The sequence below is a fragment of the Convolutriloba macropyga genome, chromosome 14, assembly GCF_964194025.1.
Source record: "Convolutriloba macropyga chromosome 14, txConMacr16.3, whole genome shotgun sequence".
Taxonomy (NCBI): domain Eukaryota; kingdom Metazoa; phylum Xenacoelomorpha; order Acoela; family Convolutidae; genus Convolutriloba; species Convolutriloba macropyga.
This window is the reverse complement of record NC_134481.1, coordinates 25,147,919-25,169,531: the sequence shown is the minus strand read 5'-3', so window position 1 is coordinate 25,169,531 and position 21,613 is coordinate 25,147,919. Positions and strand designations below refer to the sequence as shown.

Genomic DNA, 21,613 nt, shown 5'->3' with positions numbered 1-21,613 from the left:
ATTACCTCTTCTTAAAAAAAGAAAGAAAAAATTAGCTGAGTTCAGGAGTTTCTAGCTTTTGCACTGTTTTGATGTTTTTCGATAAAGACTTTAACTGACTAATTCAATGGTTTACGAGCTGTTAAAACACTCATGTGCACATTTTAAAATGCCGAAAGTCTGCAATGCCAGAAGTTAAAATGCCGGAAGTTGCTACTTAGCTAGAAGTTGACTTCCGTTGACTCTCGTCATTTTAAAACGTGAGCGTTTCGTGTTTTAAGCATGGTTAAGTGACTCTGCAGAAGTCACTTCGAAATTCTGACTTAATATCTCGAACCGCTTCGCGGTTCTCGATAAACGCCAGAAGTTCTCAGCGACTTCAAGCAGAGTCACTTCACCATTACATCATATCTGAGGTGCCATCTTTTTGCACAGTGATTACTCTTTGCGCAAGACGCCTAAGAGATAGATAAATATCGGAGCGTTAAATGATGTTCTTGAATTTTTATAGATTGTAATTTAAATGGCGTCTGAAGTGCACGATAAATCACGTGCTTTTTATTTAACGCTCTGCAACCATTTTTCTCAAATTTGGTCCTCTGGCTAACACTAATAATTTACGTTTTAATTTGATATTGCTGTGTAATTTCAGATTTGGTTCTGATTCTGCTCTGGAACAAAGTGTGTATTATTTCTGTAGCGATAAATTTGTCCTCAGCAACGAAATCTTTTGTTTAATTACAATACAATTTGTTGATTCGTAAACCGGTAACATTCCGTTTGCATTTGACACTTGTGGATCACTGTTGCCATTATTGAATACTATTAATATTAATTGCGGAACCTTGGAGAGCACTGGATACAAGAGCAGTTACGAAACAAGTGGTAAGCAACTACATATAGAACACGCACATGCAGGCTTGAAAATGCCAGAAGTCCTCAGTGACAGAAGTTTCGGGTCTTTCCAATTCTACCCCCCCCCCCCTCCATTAAATTATAGCCCCCGATTTTGGTATAATTACCATGATGGGGGGCTATAGGTTATCTGACCACTAAGCTGGGGGTGGGGGGGGGGCTATAATGGGAAAGACCCGAAGTTTCAATTCTAAAGGTTCCTATAAACGCGACCAGAAAATTAAACTCAATTAACTTTCGATTTTTTAAATTTTGCGAAATGTGTGTTTCAGGCAAAGTTCCGTGCTTTTGTAGAAGGCCCTCTGTAGAATTCTGGCTGAACATCTCGAACTGCGTGGTTCGAGATGTTAGCCATTTTTTCTCGATGACTTCAAGCAGTCTCGCGTAACCTAGACCCGTTTTTTTGTTAGTTTTAGCCGATGGATATAATCATCGTACAAAATTGAGTGATATCAATTGAACCCTTCGAGTGGTGAAATTTTAATTGCAAGGTGTTTTTAAAGTTCGTTTTTTAGTTGTCCAAATTTTGTGGTTTGTTTTATCAAAGTTAAATGGTTGCTAAAGAGCCTGATATATTCACAGTTTTATCACTATAATCCAATTTTGCGATAATGCCAACGTTTGAAAAATGACTATTTTATCATTTTTCTCGGTTCCATTGTCGGAATGAAACTTTTCAAGAATGTCGCATTTTTGGGCACAATTCAATCACTTATCTTTATCTTAGCGTATTGCGCTAAATATTGATGAAGCGAGCGCCGTAAATAAATTCAGAAGTAAACTGGTCAAAGATTTTATGATATGTACTGTCTTGGACTTTTAAACATTTTTGAAATTATGAGTTGTAAATCTTGGCTCTATTCGATTTCAGTTATCTAAATTTCAGCTTAGTTTTTTATTTGAGCTAATTTTGTCAATTGTTTTCAAACGTTACGCCTCTTGACCTCTAATAAAATTAAATGAGTGCGCTAGTTGGTTTATCTGTGTTTTCTTTCCTTTTAAAGTTATCGATGTTTATCTTTTTAGAGAATATTATCATCAGGGCTTTGACAAGTTTTGCTTCATATTTTGAATGTTTCTACTGTATTTTTTTGGTCATTTCTAGTTTGCGCTTGAACTTTTCTCGATTTTGTTTCTGGCTAAGATCTTCATGAAGTGATTTTTGCTTTGTTTGCCAATTTGGTTTATGCTGTTTTTGCTCTGTGTTTTGCCCCGACTTAAAAGTTTTGTATTGTTATATAGATATTATGTAAAAATAGCACGTGCACCTAGGGGCGTAAAAGTTATATGCCCACTATGTTGGAGGGCCAACCAGAATATACCTCATTGCTTTCTAATATGTGGTAGGGGCCAGTTTTATCTTCTGAAAATATTCTGCTCCAATTGTTGTTTCTTTTCAGTATATATTATACTGCGCTCAAGTTTTAAAAGTTTCAACTGTCTAATTTAAGGAATTTTTGTTTGTCAAACCTTTTGTGTTACTATCTTGTAGACGGTGCTTTACCTATTATTTCGAATACAATTGCGGTTTTTCCCATTCTAGCCGCCCCACAAAATTATAGCCCCTTTTATGGTATATTTGCGTAGTTGGGGCGGGGGCTTACGTCATATGACCACTGAGTTGGGTGGGGGTTCTATAATCAGGAGAACCCAGCAATTTTTCAATAGCTGACAAATTTCACTGGCCTCGAAAAGTTTTTCCAACCTAAAACTTAAGAAGATTGAGAAAGATTCTTGGTTTGTCCGATTTAAATTAATATTTTTTTCCTGTATAATTTTGAACAGGTCTTTTGCTTTGTTCTACAGATAAATGTTAACAAAATTATTTCGCCGGAATCGACAATTAAGTGGAAAGCCATCACGATTAAATCTTTAAGAATGTTTCATAGAGTTTGTCTAATTTGAATAGCCGCGAAGCGATAGCGGCTATTATTGGGGACATCGTGGTTTTTTCAAAATTGAAAGAATTTGATTTGTATTGGTGCGCTGTCTTTTTTTAAAGTTCACGCTTTTTTCGGCTTTTTCACGTCAGTGAGAAATCTAGAGTGGTGATTTCGGCCACACTGAAATAGTAAAGAGAGCGAAAAATCGATTTGGTTTGAGGCATGACTATCAAAATACCTTTAAAGTGGAGTGAGAAATTGGTGTTTGAACAATTTGGCAGTTTTTGAGATGGGTTGTTTTTTCAGGTGCGTCAATTTGAATTCTTTTCAGAGATGCCTCTCCTTCAGTGCTTTGAAGACGGTACATATGTGTTTTAATTGGGCCTGTTTGCTTTTGCGTGAATTCATTAAGAGGCAGCTAAAACTTTTTATGACTTTGCCGCTATTTACTGTCATAATACATTAGTGAGTTTTAGATTTTGCCCCCTTTTTTAAGAAAAATTATTGGTTGTCTTATCACTTAGTATCATCATTGACAGGTCTGATTGGTTGCTATTGACGCATAAAAGAACCTAATTAATGGCTCGAGTTATTCTAGTGGTTATCGAATTAGCTAGCGAATTCTAGCGAATTAGCTAGTGGTTTTCATGACTTTAACTCTACTTTTTCTCAAAATTTTTGAGTGAGTTTTTGAGTTCTGCAATTATTTATTGTGTTTAGATGTCTTATCATATAATCTCATTGGGGACAAATCTTTGATGCTGCTAATAGGGGTTAAGTATATTGATTTAATCGTTTCTGTTCAAATCTAGTACTTTCTAAGACTTTGACACTAATTGTTTTCAATAACAATTATCGACTTTCTTGAGTTTTGCGAGTTTATTTTTTCAACTTTGTCGTCTTAACCTGGTCTCATTATCGACAGGTCTCATTGGTTGCTAAAAGGGCCTCAATTATGGCAAGTCATTTCAGTTCATAGCTATTGCTTTTTGTGACTTTTACGCTTCGTTTTGTTAAGAAAAAATCGTACTAATTTTTTATTTTGTAATGTTTGTACTTATTGCTGTCTTATCACTTAATCTCATTAATAACAGGTCTCAACGGTGGTCATTGAAGAATCAAATAATTGATTTAATTGTACCCCTCGGTAGTGGTTACGTTTGGTGACTTTTATACTAAGTGTTTTCGGAAAGTTTCGTCGAATTTTACTGCAATTTTTGGTTATTTTGGTCTTGGTATTTAATATTTTTAGTGAGAGGACTCATCGACATTTATTGTCAGCTTGCTGATGAAAAATAGAGGAATATAGTTGGTAGTTTGAGTCCTTAGCAGTTGTTTTTTGATGTTGATTCTGTCTTGTCAAAAAATAAATGTTGAGTTTTCGGTCCTGCTTGTTTTTGTTGTTCTGGTGTTCTTTTATTGCTTAGCCTCATTACTAACAGCTATCACTTGCCTTTTAAAGCGGAGTTAATGATAATCTGGTGGTCATAATGTAATCCAATTCTTTGGATTTATTTCGGGACTTGTCCTGCTATGTTTTTTACAATTCAAAGAATTTGAACTGTATTGGGGCTTTGTATTTTGTTCAAGATCTGTTCACACATTTTCATGATTTTTGAAGTCGATTTAGAGTAGTGACTGTGGTCACGCCCAAACAGGAAATGGAGCGAAAAAGCGAGTGGTTTTGCGGCGTGAAATTTTTTCGCTCTAAATTCAAAGTAGAGTGAGAAAACGGGGTTTGAACAAAAATTCGCTTTCTCGCTAGTGGTTTTTTGTTCACATGAGGCAATTTCACTTTGATTTTTACTTTTTTCGATTTTTTGGATCGGATTTTTTTCCAAATGGTTTTCCCAATCCATTCATAGTCCGCTCTTTGTCTAGTTTTCTGTTTAATCAATGAAAATTCTTTGAATTGTACGCCAGGACTTGTCCTGCTATGTTTTTTTAGTTCTTCGTCTCTATCGATGATTCTTGCGACCTGGCTTCTTGCAATTGACTTTTTCGATTTCAGAGATTTCTACTGCTATGCAGTTAAATTTTGTATGCGTAATGTCATTTTTTCTGCTTTTAGTTTAATTGCGTGACTTACCTCACTCAAAAAATTGACTTCGGAAATCACTTAATGAACATTAAGTTTTTTTGAACATTTACCAGTTAAAGATCCACAGTGTGCATCGAAGTAGTGCCAAACGTAAATGCCCTAATTATTGAGTATAGAATTTTGAGTTCTTGATTTGGAATATTAAGTTAAAAACTCTAATATGAGTTTTACCTTATAGAGCGAATGTGTCATAAAATTGACAGTCCAAATCGTACCTAAAAAGTCCAGTGGTCTATTAAAGGACGGGTGGTCCATATGTCTATCTTATTTCTTTAGTTGTTTCAATTCATGGAAGGTCACAAGCGTCTATCGCGGCGATTCTCGGCAATATGCTGGTTATGTTTGTTTTTGAACGTTTGATACCCGTAGTTCGTTTTGAAATTATTCGCCAACTTGCAGGTTGGTTGTTGACCTTTTGGTTTGAAGAAGTCTTTAAATTGGCGCGGATAAATCAAATTGCTTTTGACTCTTTAATGCCATTTTGTAAGCTGTTCTCCGCGTCCTTGCGTTTTATATTTAAATTCTTGAACTGTGTCGTGTTGTCGTTGGAAAAAAATGCCCTGAATTTTACCAGTTTTTCCAGACTGAAATTTAGATTTTGCTCTATTGTTATTCTGCCATGTTTTTAATTGCCCTCAAACAATGTTAGAAGCAATTACTTAACCCTGCGGTCTTTAATGCGATTTTTGACCGCCCGTGTTTTTTTTGCCTGACCCTTTCAACTTTTTCCTCAAAAATGCGATCGTCAGGTAAGACCTGGGAGGCATTAAGTGGCTGAGCAGCTGTCTGAGAGCCTTACAACGTAAGTAGTCTCTACGTATGCGAAACTGTTTTGAGGAGACAATTTTATGGTGTGAATTCCAAGTTTGATCCCCCTCAGCCACCCCCTCTCACACGTCCGCCTCAACACTCCCGCGTCTACCCTCCTTCACCTGGAGATTTGGACCCACTCTCGTCCAGCCCGCCCAACCTTAGCCACCCTCCCGCCATCGCTTGACCTCCACCCCAATGGTAGCATCCCTAAGCCCGAACTGGCTACTACCGACGCCAACCGGTTGCCGATCGTTTGAGAGCCCGACTTTTGTCGGCTGTGTTCTTATGTTTGTGGCTAAGCACTAGGGCATTATTCACACGATTCAGTTGTATTTATGGAACTTTTTCCGTTCAGTATAAAATTTCTTGATTCCTGTGCGCCCTTCAAAAATGTTCCATTCCACTTTGGAAACCCAAGCTGTTGCTGATTTGGACATGTAACTATGTCGCTTTAGGGTTTTTATTGAATTGAGTTTTTAATTGCTCTTGAACGAAGTTCATAGCAATTATTGTAAACGTGTGTCTTTTTTCATGCAAATTTTTCGCTGGACAATTTTGACTTTTTAGGTGACTTTTTTACCCTTGATCTTTTGCGTTTCGCGTGATCTAAAATTCTCTCTCAATCACAATTTCAAGCAGCTGAACTCAATTGGCGGCAATTTAATACTAAAAGTCAAGTAAACTGGTGCCATTTTTCACTTTAAATTAATAGTGGTATATGTTAACCTCTATTGTGGTTATTTGAAGTCCACTTTTGAACTTCTTAGTCACATTTAGGCTCCCCCTCCCTCCCCCCGACTGAAGCAGGCTGCAATTGATTAGAGCTTCCACTAGTCGTTCGAGAGCAATTCTTTCGAAGTTTAGACGTTATGTTTATGAGTTGTGAATTATAATAGCTTCTTATCAAATTCTGACTCGGAATTCTTCAGTGTTCGTTTTTTTTATCAAATGCCTTTTCCGAGTTTGCGTTATCTGGCAACATAAATTACGTCGCCAAAGTCTTAATAGTAAGCTGATGTTCCTAAAAGTTTTTGATTCGACTGATTGTTTTCTACTTTTTAAATTTTTTCACTTGTTTTTTACTTTGATACGTTTGTATCAAATGTTAAAAGGACTGTTTCTTCAGGATTAATTCTATGGGCATATGTTTTCATACAATTTGAATTGTGAAGCGATATAATTTCGTCTGATGTAAAATTTCTGAAGGACAACGGATTAACTTCGGTTATTAAGGAAGCTAACCGACATTACTGTGAAACCTTGACAGTTGTTTCGGATATCTAAATGTTGATTGAGTTGCCTCTTAGTTTGTGGAAATGGGATATACATGTTTGTACAAACAATTTCTATCCAGCCTAATTTGCTGCTTTGTAGAATTTGACGGACGATATTTTGCAAATAGTTTCCACTACGCCGAATTCTTACAACTTATTTACCAAGTACATTATTAAGATGCACTCAGAGGTGGACTAGAACGGTGCAGTGCAATTTATTAGTTTTGAACAATTTTTTTGTTTAGTTGTTAACAATATACAAAACAATTTCTAGCCAGCCTAATTTGCTGCTTTGTAGAATTTGACGGACGATATTTTGCAAATAGTTTCCACTACGCCGAATTCTTACAACTTATTTACCAAGTACATTATCAAGATGCACTCAGAGGTGGACTAGAACGGTGCAGTGCAATTTATTAGTTTTGAACAAATTTTTTGTTTAGTTGTTAACGAATTTTATTGTTTTTCAGCTATTTGCGAGTCGCATTTGTTATTAGCTGGCGCACATCTTTGGAGCATAATTTGAGTTTTAACTGATTATCATTTTTATTGCCTTTTCTTTGATTCCTACGAATGAATAACTTGATAGGGATGCACAATTGCTTATTTTGTAACTGCGTGGCGCTTAACTTATTGCAATAATGGAAAAGATGAAAAGATCGATGATAAGTTTTCATTCATCTTATGCTTTACTGCGCGTTTTTGTACTGAGAGTTAGTTTATATATGGTCTCTAAAGAGCGTTTTTTGTGTTTATTAACCACAGTACATTATTCTGTATTGAACGTATTATTTTGCTTCAGTTTTTGCTTTATTGTTTCAGGTCTTGAAGTGTGCTACTGTACAAGAAGCATTACAGCATTTACAATAGAGAACGCGAGCGGCAAATATAATTTAATTAAAGATTATCGAGTAGTTGTTAATTATTACGTGCGTCGTTGTGCTTAATGGGTTCTCCGGGAGTGAAAGATGGCCAGGAATCGCTGGCTAGGAAGTACTTCGTGGTCACGGCAGTCGTCCTTGCTTACTGGTTAGTTCAACAGTTTGAAAACGATTTTCCGATTGAACATAAATTGTTGTTTTGATGTAAGTAAAGAGAACCTTTAATTAGGACATAAAAGCATTGTCAATGGTCTCCGGAATATAACCCGACTTAAAAATTAGTAAGAAAAATTGAAAGTAGGAAAATCCGAAGAATTAATTGTAAGCAAACATAAGTGGCAGGTGCAGTTATGTTATTCAGTTAGACATGAAATTAATGCAATTGGTCATGCCTCGCGGTCCGTGGGACTTGATATGAATCTATCACAACCGAACAACAATATATCGCGAACGAACCGCGTTGCTTGTTCAAAAGCAATTCGTCCGACGTTAGTAAGTATGTTTTTAATGTCTCCTTTTCAAATATTCACGACACTATTGTGAACAGTATCAGAGCATTGATAATAGTATTATCAAGTTAGTTATCAAGTTGTTTAATGAGAAAAAATATCCGCCGCTCAGGTATAAATTATAGATCAATTTTCGTTACGTAGTTAAGATTAATCATTATGAAAACTCCACAACTTTAAAATGCTCCATGTTTAATTGCTCTCGAAGATAAGCAATTATTGTAAACGTGTGCTTCTTACGACTCAGAGGAGTATTGAGATTCTACAAGTTTTTTTAGCTGAAGTCATGAAATTTAACTTTTGTTCTCGAACATTGACTTTTGTTTTAGGACGTTGACTTCTGTTTTCGAACAATGGACCTTAAAAAGTAGCTTAGTTTGTAATGAACAGTAATTAAGAGCTGTTGGTAATATGCAAGGTTAAAAGATTTTTTCGAAATTTTTTGATCCCATTTAAGTGACCTATCTAAAAAAATCCCCCCTCCCCCAACTTGACCCCCACCCCCCACACCTTCCCCCCCCCCCAACACACACATACTCGTAGCCCCCAAACCTTCCACCCCCATTTTTTTACATAGTATATTGCTTTTTTCTTTTTTTTCATATTTCTGATATAGGCAGGGTTAGATAAGAGTTTTTATTGCATCTTCGAGTCGTTTTCGGTTTTATACTGGCTATGTTTTTATGCAAAATTTTTACTTGATTGTTTTTGACTTGAGTGACTTCTATACTTTTACGCCGTTGACTTTCTGTGTTTTGCGTGATCTAAAGCTCTATATCATTTCAAGCAACTGAACTCAATTGGGGACAATTTAATACTAAAAAGAGGGTTATTTGAAGCCCCCTTGAGAAATTATTAGTCCCAATTAGGTTACACCCCCACCCCCTACTGAAGCATGCTGCAATTGATCAGAGCTTCCACTATCAGTTCGAGAGCAATTCTTCCGACGTTAGTCGGTTATGTTAATTATTTTTTTGATGAGCTAGCATGTACTACAACAAATAACTTTTTTGCATAGACATTTTCAGAAGCATCGCGCATCGTTTAGTTATATGGTAATAACTTGTTCAATAGACAAGATGGTTGTGAGTGGAGCAGCTGGTTGTGAGTGAAGCAAACGTAATCAAATTAGGAAGAGATTAGCGCTAACCGCATCTAAGAAATTCAATTTTGGAGAATTTTTGGGGCAAAAAAGGGGGGCGTTAAACTGAACTAATGGAACTATTAATTAAATTACAAGTATGCCAGCGATTAACCAAGTAATTGAGTTTAATTTTTAGTGAAATTTGTCTGGACAAATCCAAAGAAAGCAATGTGTACTTTTCAAATTTAATTATGCACAGTAGAATTTGTAAGATAGCACAGTCTTGTTTTAAAGAGGCCACTGAGAACATTAAAAAGAACCGAAGTTAAAAAGAGCCAAATTATTTCTTAAAAGATGACGATTTTTTTTTACTTAGCCAATTAAATTTTACCATAAAATGAGACGAGAAATTTTGCGACTAATTTTCATCCAAAAATTTCTGACATTAAGATTCATTTACTTAAAATAAATAAAATAAATCTCTGGCAATGAAATGTTTTTATGCGTTATTATTGTGGGACTTGATATAGAACTATCAGAACCGAACCTGATCAGCTTACACGAGAAAATACTCGTCGTGCTAAATAACTAACAATTTTGGCTTATTAAAGGCAATTTTTGACTGAACTCTATGAATAGTGACAAGTTTTTAATATAATTTGAGTGTAGATTTCAGAAAATTTTGACGTGATTTTTTTTGGGGTTGGAACTTGATGACTTGGAACTTTTGTTTCTTAAGAAGCATGTGGCCAATTTTTATATCTTGCACAGCGACTTGAAAGCGGTATCATTTAAAACGCTCTCCAAAGTCTATCTATATCAATCTGGTGGGTTAGAATTTCAACATTGTGCCTACTTTGGACAAAAACGAGGTTTTAGTTTTTTGAATTTTCACTATTCACTCAACTAAAATTCATTCAACAAGTTAAGTAATTATCAATAGGCCTCTGACAGGCTTTTATTTATCCGCTTTTTTACAATCCGATGAATGTTGCTTCGATTGCCATGTCATTTTTAGTTGTTCGAACAGGACTAATGGCGGTCTTCTGGTTTTTACGACTTTTAGGATTATTGTAGAAGTAGCCCCTTTTATTTTTTTAGTGTTTTGTAATTTTTTGGAGCGAATTTGAAGCAGGAAATTAATTGGTAGTAGTTTTGATTGCTGAGCAATTTCCATAATGTTTTCAAGAGAGCCAAATTGAGGTGTATTAAAATTTTCTCTAAGTGAGCAAAATTTTCTGTTCACGTGGTATTTATTCAAACAGTTGTTCTTTGCTTTTTAACTTATGTTATTTAGTTTAAACGCTTCAATGTGGTATACTAATAGGCTATTTTGATAGGGTTTGGAAGTTTGATGGTATTTAAACTGAGTTGAAAGCTAATTGATTATTTCGTTTTTGAATTCTCTGGCTCGTTGTTTTGGTTTATTGCTTAGTTGGGATTTGAAAAGCAGATTAATCTTAGGTTACTTTAATTACCTACTGGTTTTTTCAATTCTTTCGATTGCAATTGAGGACATGTAATGCGTTTTTGACCTTTACGTAAATCACCACTTCCACGTTTGTTTGACTTACTCAGTTCGTCCCGTTTCTTTTGATTTCATTTTTTGATCTTGAACACTGAATGGAAATTAGAATTCATTCAACAAAATCATGCAAATACGTTCAAATTCAAAAGGTGAAATCAAATTTATGATTAATTGCTCTTTAACGAAGTTTAGCAATTATTGTAAACGTGTTGGTCTTTATTTTATGCAAATTTTTTGCTCGACCATTTTGCGCTTTTCTTCAAGAACATTCTTTGACTTCTCAGGTGACTTTTTAACGCTTTCGTTCTTCATTTTTGAGTGATCTCTTTGCTCTCACTGCTCAATAAAGCTTGTTGCTAATATAAAATCGGTTACAGCATAGCTAGATCAAGGGTTTCTGGCCTGATAGCCGAGTGATCAGTGCATGTGGATATGGAGCGCGGGGGGGGGGGGGCAATGGTTCGATTCCCGGCGGGGTCAATTTCTTCTCTACCCGCCTGTCGATTGAGAGCAACGCTTCGGACATTAGTCGGTTTACGTTTAACTAACAATAAAGGTAAATTTGAAATTGATTATGTGTGCAAATCGGAATTGACTGAGTCAAAGTCAGTTGAGTTGCAATTTAAGGGAAAACAATCCAAAAGGAAGCATTCCATCGTAACTTCTGATAAACATTTTTGAATTGCTAGATCTAGATACTGGAACATTTTTTGACCGGTTTTATTCAGTCTCTACCACGTTCACGTCTTCCGTGTGACAAATAAATTAGTTTAAAATAAATGTAAATATGCAATTTATTGTGGACATATTGAAAGCAGCAGTTGCGTATTTTCTTAGTTAAAAATTTAGGTTGTAGGTAGAATCCACGCAGTTGCTCGCTCTTTGCTGAAAAGCTCTGACAAATGAGACATAATAGTTTAAGTTCTGTTGACATTGAGACCAGTAGACGCAGTTATGTTTTCGCGTCACTTTTTTGCGAGCATTATGCTATTTTCATCTTTCTATATCTATTTTCTTTATTTAATTCGTTGTAGAAATATGTGTTTCTTTTTAATTTGTCAATTGTTTGGCCTTGAAACAGTTCTCTGAAGATTTGGAATTGTTTCAGAAGATGAAAATTTTCATGAAAATGCATTTCTAGATTTTAAAACCCCAATCCTGAATGCAGGATGACAATTTTTAATTGGTCGAGCCGCAAAATGTTGTCATAGAAAAAAATGGCAGTTTTAAAAGTCTCACAACTTCCAATCGTCTTTTCTCAATTTCCGCCAAGTCGTTTATAAGTCATTTTTCAAATATCTCAAAATCTCAGTGGTAGGGAACCAAATCTTTTTTCCTCATGAAAAAATCTGTAACTAATACATTAAAAGTGCAAATTAATGAGGGGCATATTCATAAAGAAGATATAAGCAAACACCGTTCAAGGATATCGCAGCTTGCCAAAACAATTTTGTGAAATTTTTTTAGCTCTTATGTAAGATCGTTTCCGAGGTAAACATTGCAAAAATGTATTTTTTTTAAAGCTGATGCTTAAATTTGTTTTGACTCTGACTCCAGACTTTCACTTTTGTTCTCAGGACAGTGTCTCTATCCATGGTGTTCCTGAACAAGTACCTGTTAAATGGAGACACCCTTCAATTAGATGCTCCGATGTTTGTGACGTGGTACCAGTGTGTGGTGACAGTTGTGATCTGTATCCTGCTCAGAATTATAGCTATCCAGATACCTCAGCTGGTCTCATTCCCCTCTGTTACAATCAACATCTCCACTACATTACAGGTATTAAACCTCGCATCCTCTTTTTCCCCATTGAACAGGCATTTAGATTTGGTTGGCTTTTGTGGACAAACAAATGATGTTTGAGAATGATAATTTTTTATGTAGCCTTAAGAGAGAGACAAGACTGGCAAGTAATAAGAACAAAGGCGCAAAATGTTGTTTGGTAAATTTTACTTGGTAAAAGCACAGCCACAGCTTAGTCAGTGCTTATTAATAGCCGCCCCATCCTCTCAGCCGACTAGTATAGCCTGCCTTTTTTACGGCTCGAAGAGGAGAGTAGTGGGAAAAAGGTGCTATTCTGCCACTTCCTAATCGGAAGATGACTAAATACCACCTTTTTCACACTACTCTATATATCTACTACTTGCTTATACCCCCATTTTATTCACTACTATATATTAGCTCCATATTCAATCAAAAATCAATCAAAATCAAAAAATCAATCAAAATCAATCATTATTTTATGAATTACTCTAAGAGTGATTTTCACTCTTTATTTATTCTGAATCTGGTATTAATTAAGAAAAAAAATCTAAATCTAAAATTAATATCAATAAAAACCAAAACTACATGACAGATAAATTAAAAGAAGAATAATTAGCTTCTTGAATATTATACTTATAAACATGCTCTCTGAATTGATTTCTAGTATGACCATATCTATATCTATGAAGATAAATACATAGTCTACATTTCCTATTTCTAAATCTATATAGTGATATATGTTTATAAACATTACACATACTACATACTAGATATTGATCAGGATCAGAATAATGATATCCCAAATGTTCTATATAATCTTTCACTTTAACCATATTTTTACATACATAACAAGAATATTCTAATTCTGTACAATTATTACAACATTCTTTCCAAGGTTTATTTATACACTTATTGCAGTTCATTTTCATTTTTCGAAAAATTATTTTTTGATTTATTTCCCTAAATAAATACATCATGTCTCAATCAACTAATACTAGTGTCATAAACTTCTGCGATGTGTAATCTATCCTTTGAATCAAAGAAGGGTTTATACAGGCATCAATCATACGATCTCAAACATAAGGAACTATTGGAGAAAATGTTTGAGTCTGAAGAAGAAGAAATCTCGGAGAGGGTGTATAATTCGGATGAAGATGATTATATTATTAAAACTAAGACCAAAACTAAGGATATTATTAAAACTGAAACTGAAACTGAAAATAAAACTGAACCATGCTGGGTTTGTGGCGATAAGTTTAAAAATCAGATAGGTCTACAAACTCACATGAATAAACACTGGAGAGAAAATGTTGTCTTAAGCGATCTACGAAGTAGCTTTGCTAATAATTATAATATTAAATCAAGATTTAATCAAAGGCAGGTATATATTACTAAATCTAATGGTAGTTTTATCAAGGATATTAATGAACCAGTAGATTACATATTAAATCATATTTATATGATTTAAAACCATTTAAATCATATAAATATAAAGTTACGCCAATTGCTTATATAACAAGAGAGACTCAGAAGAAGCAAAGACTACTAATATAAACTTTAGAAACGATGAATATATGGATAAAGATTATCGACTGAATCTAAACCAATGGCTTGATCATGTTAGAGAAACGTATGAGGGTTACGGCTACGATTTTGAGTTTAATGGAATAACAGACATGCAAATAAATATAGAAAGGACTAAACCATCATTAGGATCTTATACTGAACTGCCATGAGGTCTAAGAGATAAAAACAAAAGCGATTTTAAATATTAGAAGTAATAAATTTAACTGTCTTCGATTATGTATTACAGCTGCATTGCATCCTGTAACTGACCATGCAACTAGAGAAAATAAGTATATTAATAATCTAGTCGATGACTGGGAATATAATGAAACTGCATATGATTATATAACAAAAATCCAAAACAAATATAATATCAATATTTGGTTTTACAGACCTACGGTCGTGCTTCACCACAGGCCTACTCAAGATAGTAACATAGCAAAAGTAGAAGGCTTAGAAAAATGTTCTAACTTTGTAAAAGGTAGACATAATGTAAGAATACTAGCATGGGATGAACACTGTGCCCTAATTAAAATTGTAAAAGTATTACTAGAAAGACCTGACACCAAACATACCAAGTACTGGTTTTGTGATAATTGTACCTATTGGTTTAGTTCTCAACATAAATATGAGACCCATGAATGCTGTGTCCAAATCAAACCAAAGATTGTTTGCCCTAAGTTAAAACAAATTAAATTCAAGAATCAACATAGACAGAAGAAGTGATCAATGTTATATTGAATGTTACATGAAAGGAACAGATGAAAAGATTGGTAGCAATACATATAAGATATCTGAACATGTATCTATTGCTATTGGCTATAGTTGGCATAGCAAAGATGAAGTGCTTAGCAAAGATGAAGTATATAACAGATCCACGAAGTGGTTACACCAATCATACTTTGGTCCAGACTGCATCAAAGATTATGTTAGAGATTTATTAGAAATAGAAACAAAACATAGTATTAAGATAAACAAAGCAATGATATTTACAGAAGATAAATTGTATCATGATGCTAATGATATATACCACATTTGTAATAAAAACTGTGTTAATAAAGTTAGAGATCACTGTCATCGAACAGGTATATTTAGAGGTCCAGCATGTAATATTTGTAACTTGAACTATAAACATCAAAACTTCATTCCTGTAATATTTCATAATGGAAAAGGCTATGACTTCAATCTATTATTTAATGAGATATTTAAACAGAATAATAGCAGGAGAAGAATTGATATCTTAGCTAGTACTAATGGTAAAGCTAGAATGTTTAGAGTGGGTATATTAAAGTTTATAGATAGTTACAGTTTCTTGACAATGTCTCTTGATAAAATGGCAAAGGTTTACAACATGGTGAAACATGGAGTCCTATAAAAAGTAAAACATTATATCCTTATGAATACTTTAAAGATGAGAATAGCTATAATAATAAACTGGGCAATCTATCAATTCAAGAACTTAGATGGTCACTAACAACTAAGTTACCAACTCAAGATGAAGTAGATGATTTTAATAATTCTAATAGTAATAAAACAGGTAAAGCATTAACATTAGAATATATGGAAAATGATATATTCATATTAGGACACTGCTTCAATCTATTTGTTAAACGAAACATGAATACATATAAACTCAATCCTCTACATTTTATTAGTCTACCAAGCTACAGCTTCGATTGTTTCCTAAAACTAAACAAAGTTGAATTAGACACAATACAAGATGAGCAAATACTAATAGACTTCATTAGTGCAATGAGAGGTGGCATATGTGGTGTTATGGGTGATTGGTATATTAGAAGTCAAAGTCAGAGTCAAAGGTCTATATGGTACATCGATGCCAATAACTTATAGGGTTATGCACTAATGCAAAAGCTACCATATAAAGATTTTGAGTACTCCAATACAACTCTAGATGAAGTATTAAATACTTCAGATGATAGTGATTATGGCTATTGGCTTATCTGTGATTTAGAATATACTAATGAATGTAATGAGAGAACTAGCAACTTCCAACTACTACCCCATGGAAGAGAAGTAGAGAATAATGAACTGGGATACATACAAAGACCCCCAACTTCATCAAAAAGTAAGAAACTAATATTAGATCAGAATAATAAATATGAATACCCAATACACTATCGGATGTTAAAGTTTGTTGTTAAGATGGGTATAAAGGTTACTAAAGTCCATAGAATAATTAAATTTAAACAAGATTATATAATTAGAGGTTACATTGAACTTAATACTAAAATGAGAGCTGAAGCTAAAACTGAACCTGAGACAGATATATTTAAGTTAATGAATAATTCTTTGTTTGGTAAAAGTTGTGAGAATCCATTAAAGTATCTAGAAGCTCAGATTCTAACCGATGATTATGAAATACTTAAAGCTGTTAGTAAACCAAAATGTAAAGATGTAATTAGATATGAAAACTATACTCTAATAGAGTTCTATAAAAAGGAAATACAATATGATAAGCCGATTTGTTTAGGATCTACAGTACTAGAGCTCAGTAAGCTTCATATGTATAAAGTCTTTTATAATGTATTAAATCCCTCGCTTAAAGATCTAATGTTACACTACATGGACACGGATAGCTTCGTGTTAAGTTTTAGCGAGGGCAATGTCGACAATGAGCACATGGATCTGAGTAATCTAGATAAACCAATAAAAACTGATAATAAGATACCGGTCAAATTTAAATACGAATTAGGTAGTAAGGTTATAGAAGAATTCGTGGTATTAAAACCCAAAACATATAGTATAAAGAACTATGGGGCAAAAGAGAAAGGAATAAAGAAAGAAAGTAATGGAAAGCACGAAGAATATTATAGTGCTCTAATAGATGATAAGGAAAGGATAGTAGAGGAAAGCAGGATTCAAAAAGTAGGAAGTTGTATGGCCACAATTAAGATAAGTAAAAGAAGTTTAAGTAATTTTGATGATAAAAGATTTTATGTAAATAATATAAAAAGTTATCCCCTAGATGAGAACATGTATCTATTCAAAAGAGATATAGTAAATAATATCTGCGAACGGACTTCGTCTGTGGCAAGCCAAGCAGGTTGGGCAAGGGCAAGCCTTGTTACACCAACCAAGGCCGAAGGCCCTTCCCTGATTAATAATACTACTTTAGAGCTTTTAATAAAATTAGGGTTAGATGTAAGTAAAGAATCATTAGAAGCACTAATCTGGGAACCAGCTCCGCTGATAAATAATATTAAAGAATTAACAATTAAGGAAGAAATAACAATTAAGTAAGAATTAACAATTAAAGAATAATATTATATATATAAAAATGACTAAACTAGAAACACTTATAGAATTAAACTATCTATAAAATAAAACAAAACAGAAAGAATAGATTAGAAGATAAATTAAAACAACAAGAATATTATGGTGAAATAGAAGAGTTATTTGATCCTCTAACTAAAACTTTAAATACTAATAGTGAAATACTACAAGCCCACCAAACACAAACAATGGAAGCAATTGGTGAAACGGCTGCAAAGATCGGTGAAACCGGTTTACGGATAGAAGACAACACAAATGCATTGAAAGCTTTAGAGTTCTCCCCCGTTCAACAAAGCGGGTTTTCTGTCAGAGAGCCTATCACATAACCAGGTCGAGAGGGCAAGTTGTTTAAACTAAGTAACGAGATGCTTGATATTCTAGCAGATATGAGAAAACAAACGAATATTCAATTACGATTAGTCCCATTCAATGCAAATGAAAATGAGTTTATAATTAATAATGTGCCCACTCATATAACACCGAATGGTATAAAACTAAGAAATAACAACTATGATTTCACTAAAGATTTCCTTATGTTTATCACTAATAAAAATGTGACAGAAAGAGACATAAAAGGTGATGAAAACAAAATAAAACGATTTCTAAGGGATATCGGTTATAAACAAAGAGGAGATACTAAAAGTAATAGATCGAAAGTTATAAGAAGATTATCAATTAGTATCGCATCACCGAGAAGAGATTCCTTTAGTAGTGAATCCACTGTTTATGATACTAATGAAGAAGAAGAAGAAGTTAAAGCTAGTGGTCTTACTAAGACTAACCCCAACAACTTAGTAGAAAGACTAGAATTATTAATACTAGAAACAAAAGCTGGTCATGATGGATTATATGATGAAATGCTAGATATATCTAAGCAACTATTTTCTATGAATATTATTAATCAAGAGCAACTAGATAATTTTTTTTAACTATGGTAAATAATTATTGATGGAAAACAACAACAACTATCGGTGAACCCGCTTCACGGATTAGCTAAAGAAGTATTCAGTCCTCAAATAACAAAGTTTAGAAGAGAAAGAATAATACCATTATATAAAGATGAAACATGGTCAGCTGATTTAATTGATAAGTCATCTCTAAGTAAATACAATAATAATTATAAGTTTATATTAACTGTTATAGACATATTCACAAAATATGCATGGGCTATTCCATTAAAGAATAAATCTGGTTTATCTATAACTAATGGTTTTAAAACAATCCTATCAGAAGGTCCATAAGGTGGCTCTGAACCTAGAAAACCAGAAAAGTTATGGGTAGATAGAGGTAGTGAGTTTTACAATAAAACATTCAAATCTTTACTTAAAGAATATGAAACAAAACTATATTCTACTCATAGTGATTTAAAGGCTGTTTTTATAGAGAGATTCAATAGAACATTATTGCATTTAATTAATAAACCAATGTTCATTAATGGTGATGGTAATTGGGTAAATATATTAAATGATGCAGTCATAACATATAACAATAACATTTATTCAACAATTAATATGACACCTGTTGATGCTTCTAATAATCCCGATAAGGTTACATACACTTTTAGTTTTAAGAATATTAAACCATAACTTAAAAATGGTGATTATGTTAGAAATGCAGATAAACGTAATATTTTCTCTAAAAGTTACACTTCTAATTGGAATAGAGAGTTGTTTAAAGTTAATGAAGTTCTAAAAACACAACCACCAACTTATAAGATAGAAGATATGGATGGTGAGATAATAGAAGGTAAGTATTATGAACAGGAATTATTAAAATCCGAGTTTGACTTTGAATCTAATAATAAAGTTTTAGAATCATTAAATATATTTCTTTATATAAATAATGACAAGAAATAGATTTAACCAAGCGAAACACCATATGGGGAATGGAAACAACTTAACACTAAGTAAGGCTCGTGGGTTATTCCTAGAAGATAATGATAATATTAATATGAAGGATACCTATAAAATTACAAATGTTCATCCTCCAATAGATGAAAAAGATGTTGTTAATAAATAGTATTGTGACAATAACTTATTATCTTCTAATAATAAAATAGATATTTTAAGTAAAAACATAACTGAACTAAGAAAAGGTAAATTTGAAGAAGTTACAATTGGCCGACTAAATGCAAACATTATTGGTTTGCCATCATCTACAATCAAGGGAGATACAGTACGGATTGATGGTGATACAGTTGAACTAGTTTCTCTTAATTCATCTAATATATCTACAATGGCTAGTAAGTTGTCTGAAATTGAAACTAATATTGTTCATATTTGTAACAGTTTCAACTGATACCATTTCTAAATATAATGAACTAAAAGTAGAGTTTGATAACAATAAGTTTAATCAGTCAATTACTAATATTAAATTGGGTGATGCATGTGTTGATAGATGGAGGGGTTTAAAAGAAAACCATATATTAATGATGAGGATAGTTATAAAATATATAATGGCCATATTTTTAGTAGGTAGGCTACTAGACAAAAATGATTAAGAAAGACTAGAGAATCATTATGAGTTTAAAAAAGATGATATAATGAAAGATATTGAGAGTTATTTTACCGCTGAAAATGAGTCAACCAACAGCACCGAGTGAGAGATTACTATATCCAGATCTATCATCTGTATCAGAAAGACTGATAAATGAAAAGATTCAAGCCAATAATAAATTTAACAACAACAATATTAACATTATAAAAGATATTAGAAATTATTATGAAACTGAAACTAATAACTATCATAAGAAGTTAAGTAGATATAAAAATTATATTAACCTAGCTTAGATAACAGAAATAGTATTATCATCAATAGCAACAACCTCAACAACATCAGTTGCATTAACAGGTATAGGATTACCTTATTCTATACCAACAGCTTTTGCTACAGCAACTGTTTGTGGTTGATTATCAAAAACAATTAATACTAAAATAAGAAATAAAATTATAAAGTATTAACAAATGTATATTTTAAGTAAACAGTTTAGCGACAAGTTTAATAGACTATATACTAAATCAATGAATGATAATAAAATAGATAATGATGAGTATAATAAATTAGTTAAGGTATATGAGGATTATAAGAAGAAGAAGAAAAACAAGTTGAGCGTTTTTTAAACTAAAGTTGTTAGTGTTTAGTTATTATAATGTATTTAGTAATAATAATATTAGTATTAATATTTATCGATAATCATAAACATAATATAAATATAATCATAATCATAATCATAGATATAATGTAATCATAAACATCAATATAAACATAATCATAAATTTAATCATGACTATAATCAAATAATTATTTCTTCTTAGTACCTAAGTAAAACCCTCTTCCTTTTTATACTACCTTTATACCTTCACCAGTAGTTGCAAATTTAATTATGTCAGGTGTGGCTGATAAGGCAGCTCTTGGGTTTCTAGATGCAGCTGCACTTCCTATTTTACTTGCTATTTCTAATGCTCTTACTGGATTATTAGCAACTTTTTTTCCGAAGTTAATTGTAGCCCTACCAACACATTTAAAGACATCTTTCAATCCCTCTGCTTCTATTGTTGCATCAGATACTGTCATTGATTTATTCCTTCTACATTTAGTGCAGGATCCTCTTAACATTTTAGTACCTTTTGAAGTGATAGCTCCACTTAAATTATTAGTACCACTAAAATGTCTACCTCCAACACATTAAGAATTAGTTTTGAACTTATTTAAAAGACTCATTTCTATATATAAAAAATAATGGAAGTTAAAAAGTATAATCCCTTTGTTGTTATTAAGCCTACGGGTTCCACCCGCGAGCGAAGCTCGAAGCCTCAGGCTAAACCATTACCTAAGCCTAAGATTAAGCCAACAGGTTCCACCCGCGAGCGAAGCTCGAAGCCTAAAACTGAACTTGAAGCTAAGGGATTGACTCTAGATAATAAAAAGAAACTGGATACTATTTATGCGAAAGGTTTTGTTAAGACTAGTAGGAAATAGTTTGATTATCATTGATTTAGTCATTGATTTGGTCATTGATTTAG

General features: G+C 33.1%; 1 protein-coding gene across 4 annotated transcripts in view; it reads left to right on the top strand.

Annotated features, from left to right (window-relative positions):
* Positions 1-553: 553 nt before the first annotated feature.
* Positions 554-21,613, top strand: part of LOC142353074 (GDP-fucose transporter 1-like) — a 55,281-nt gene continuing 34,221 nt past the window's right edge. For all 4 annotated transcript variants that reach the window (XR_012761023.1, XR_012761022.1, XM_075405269.1 and 1 more), the window contains exons 1-3: positions 554-864; positions 7,788-7,994; positions 12,545-12,746. Coding sequence is in view for 2 of the 4 variants with exons in the window: in XM_075405269.1 (XP_075261384.1) it covers positions 7,912-7,994; positions 12,545-12,746 (285 nt within the window). In the remaining 2 variants the exon portion in view is untranslated. The remainder of the gene's footprint in view (positions 865-7,787; positions 7,995-12,544; positions 12,747-21,613) is intronic.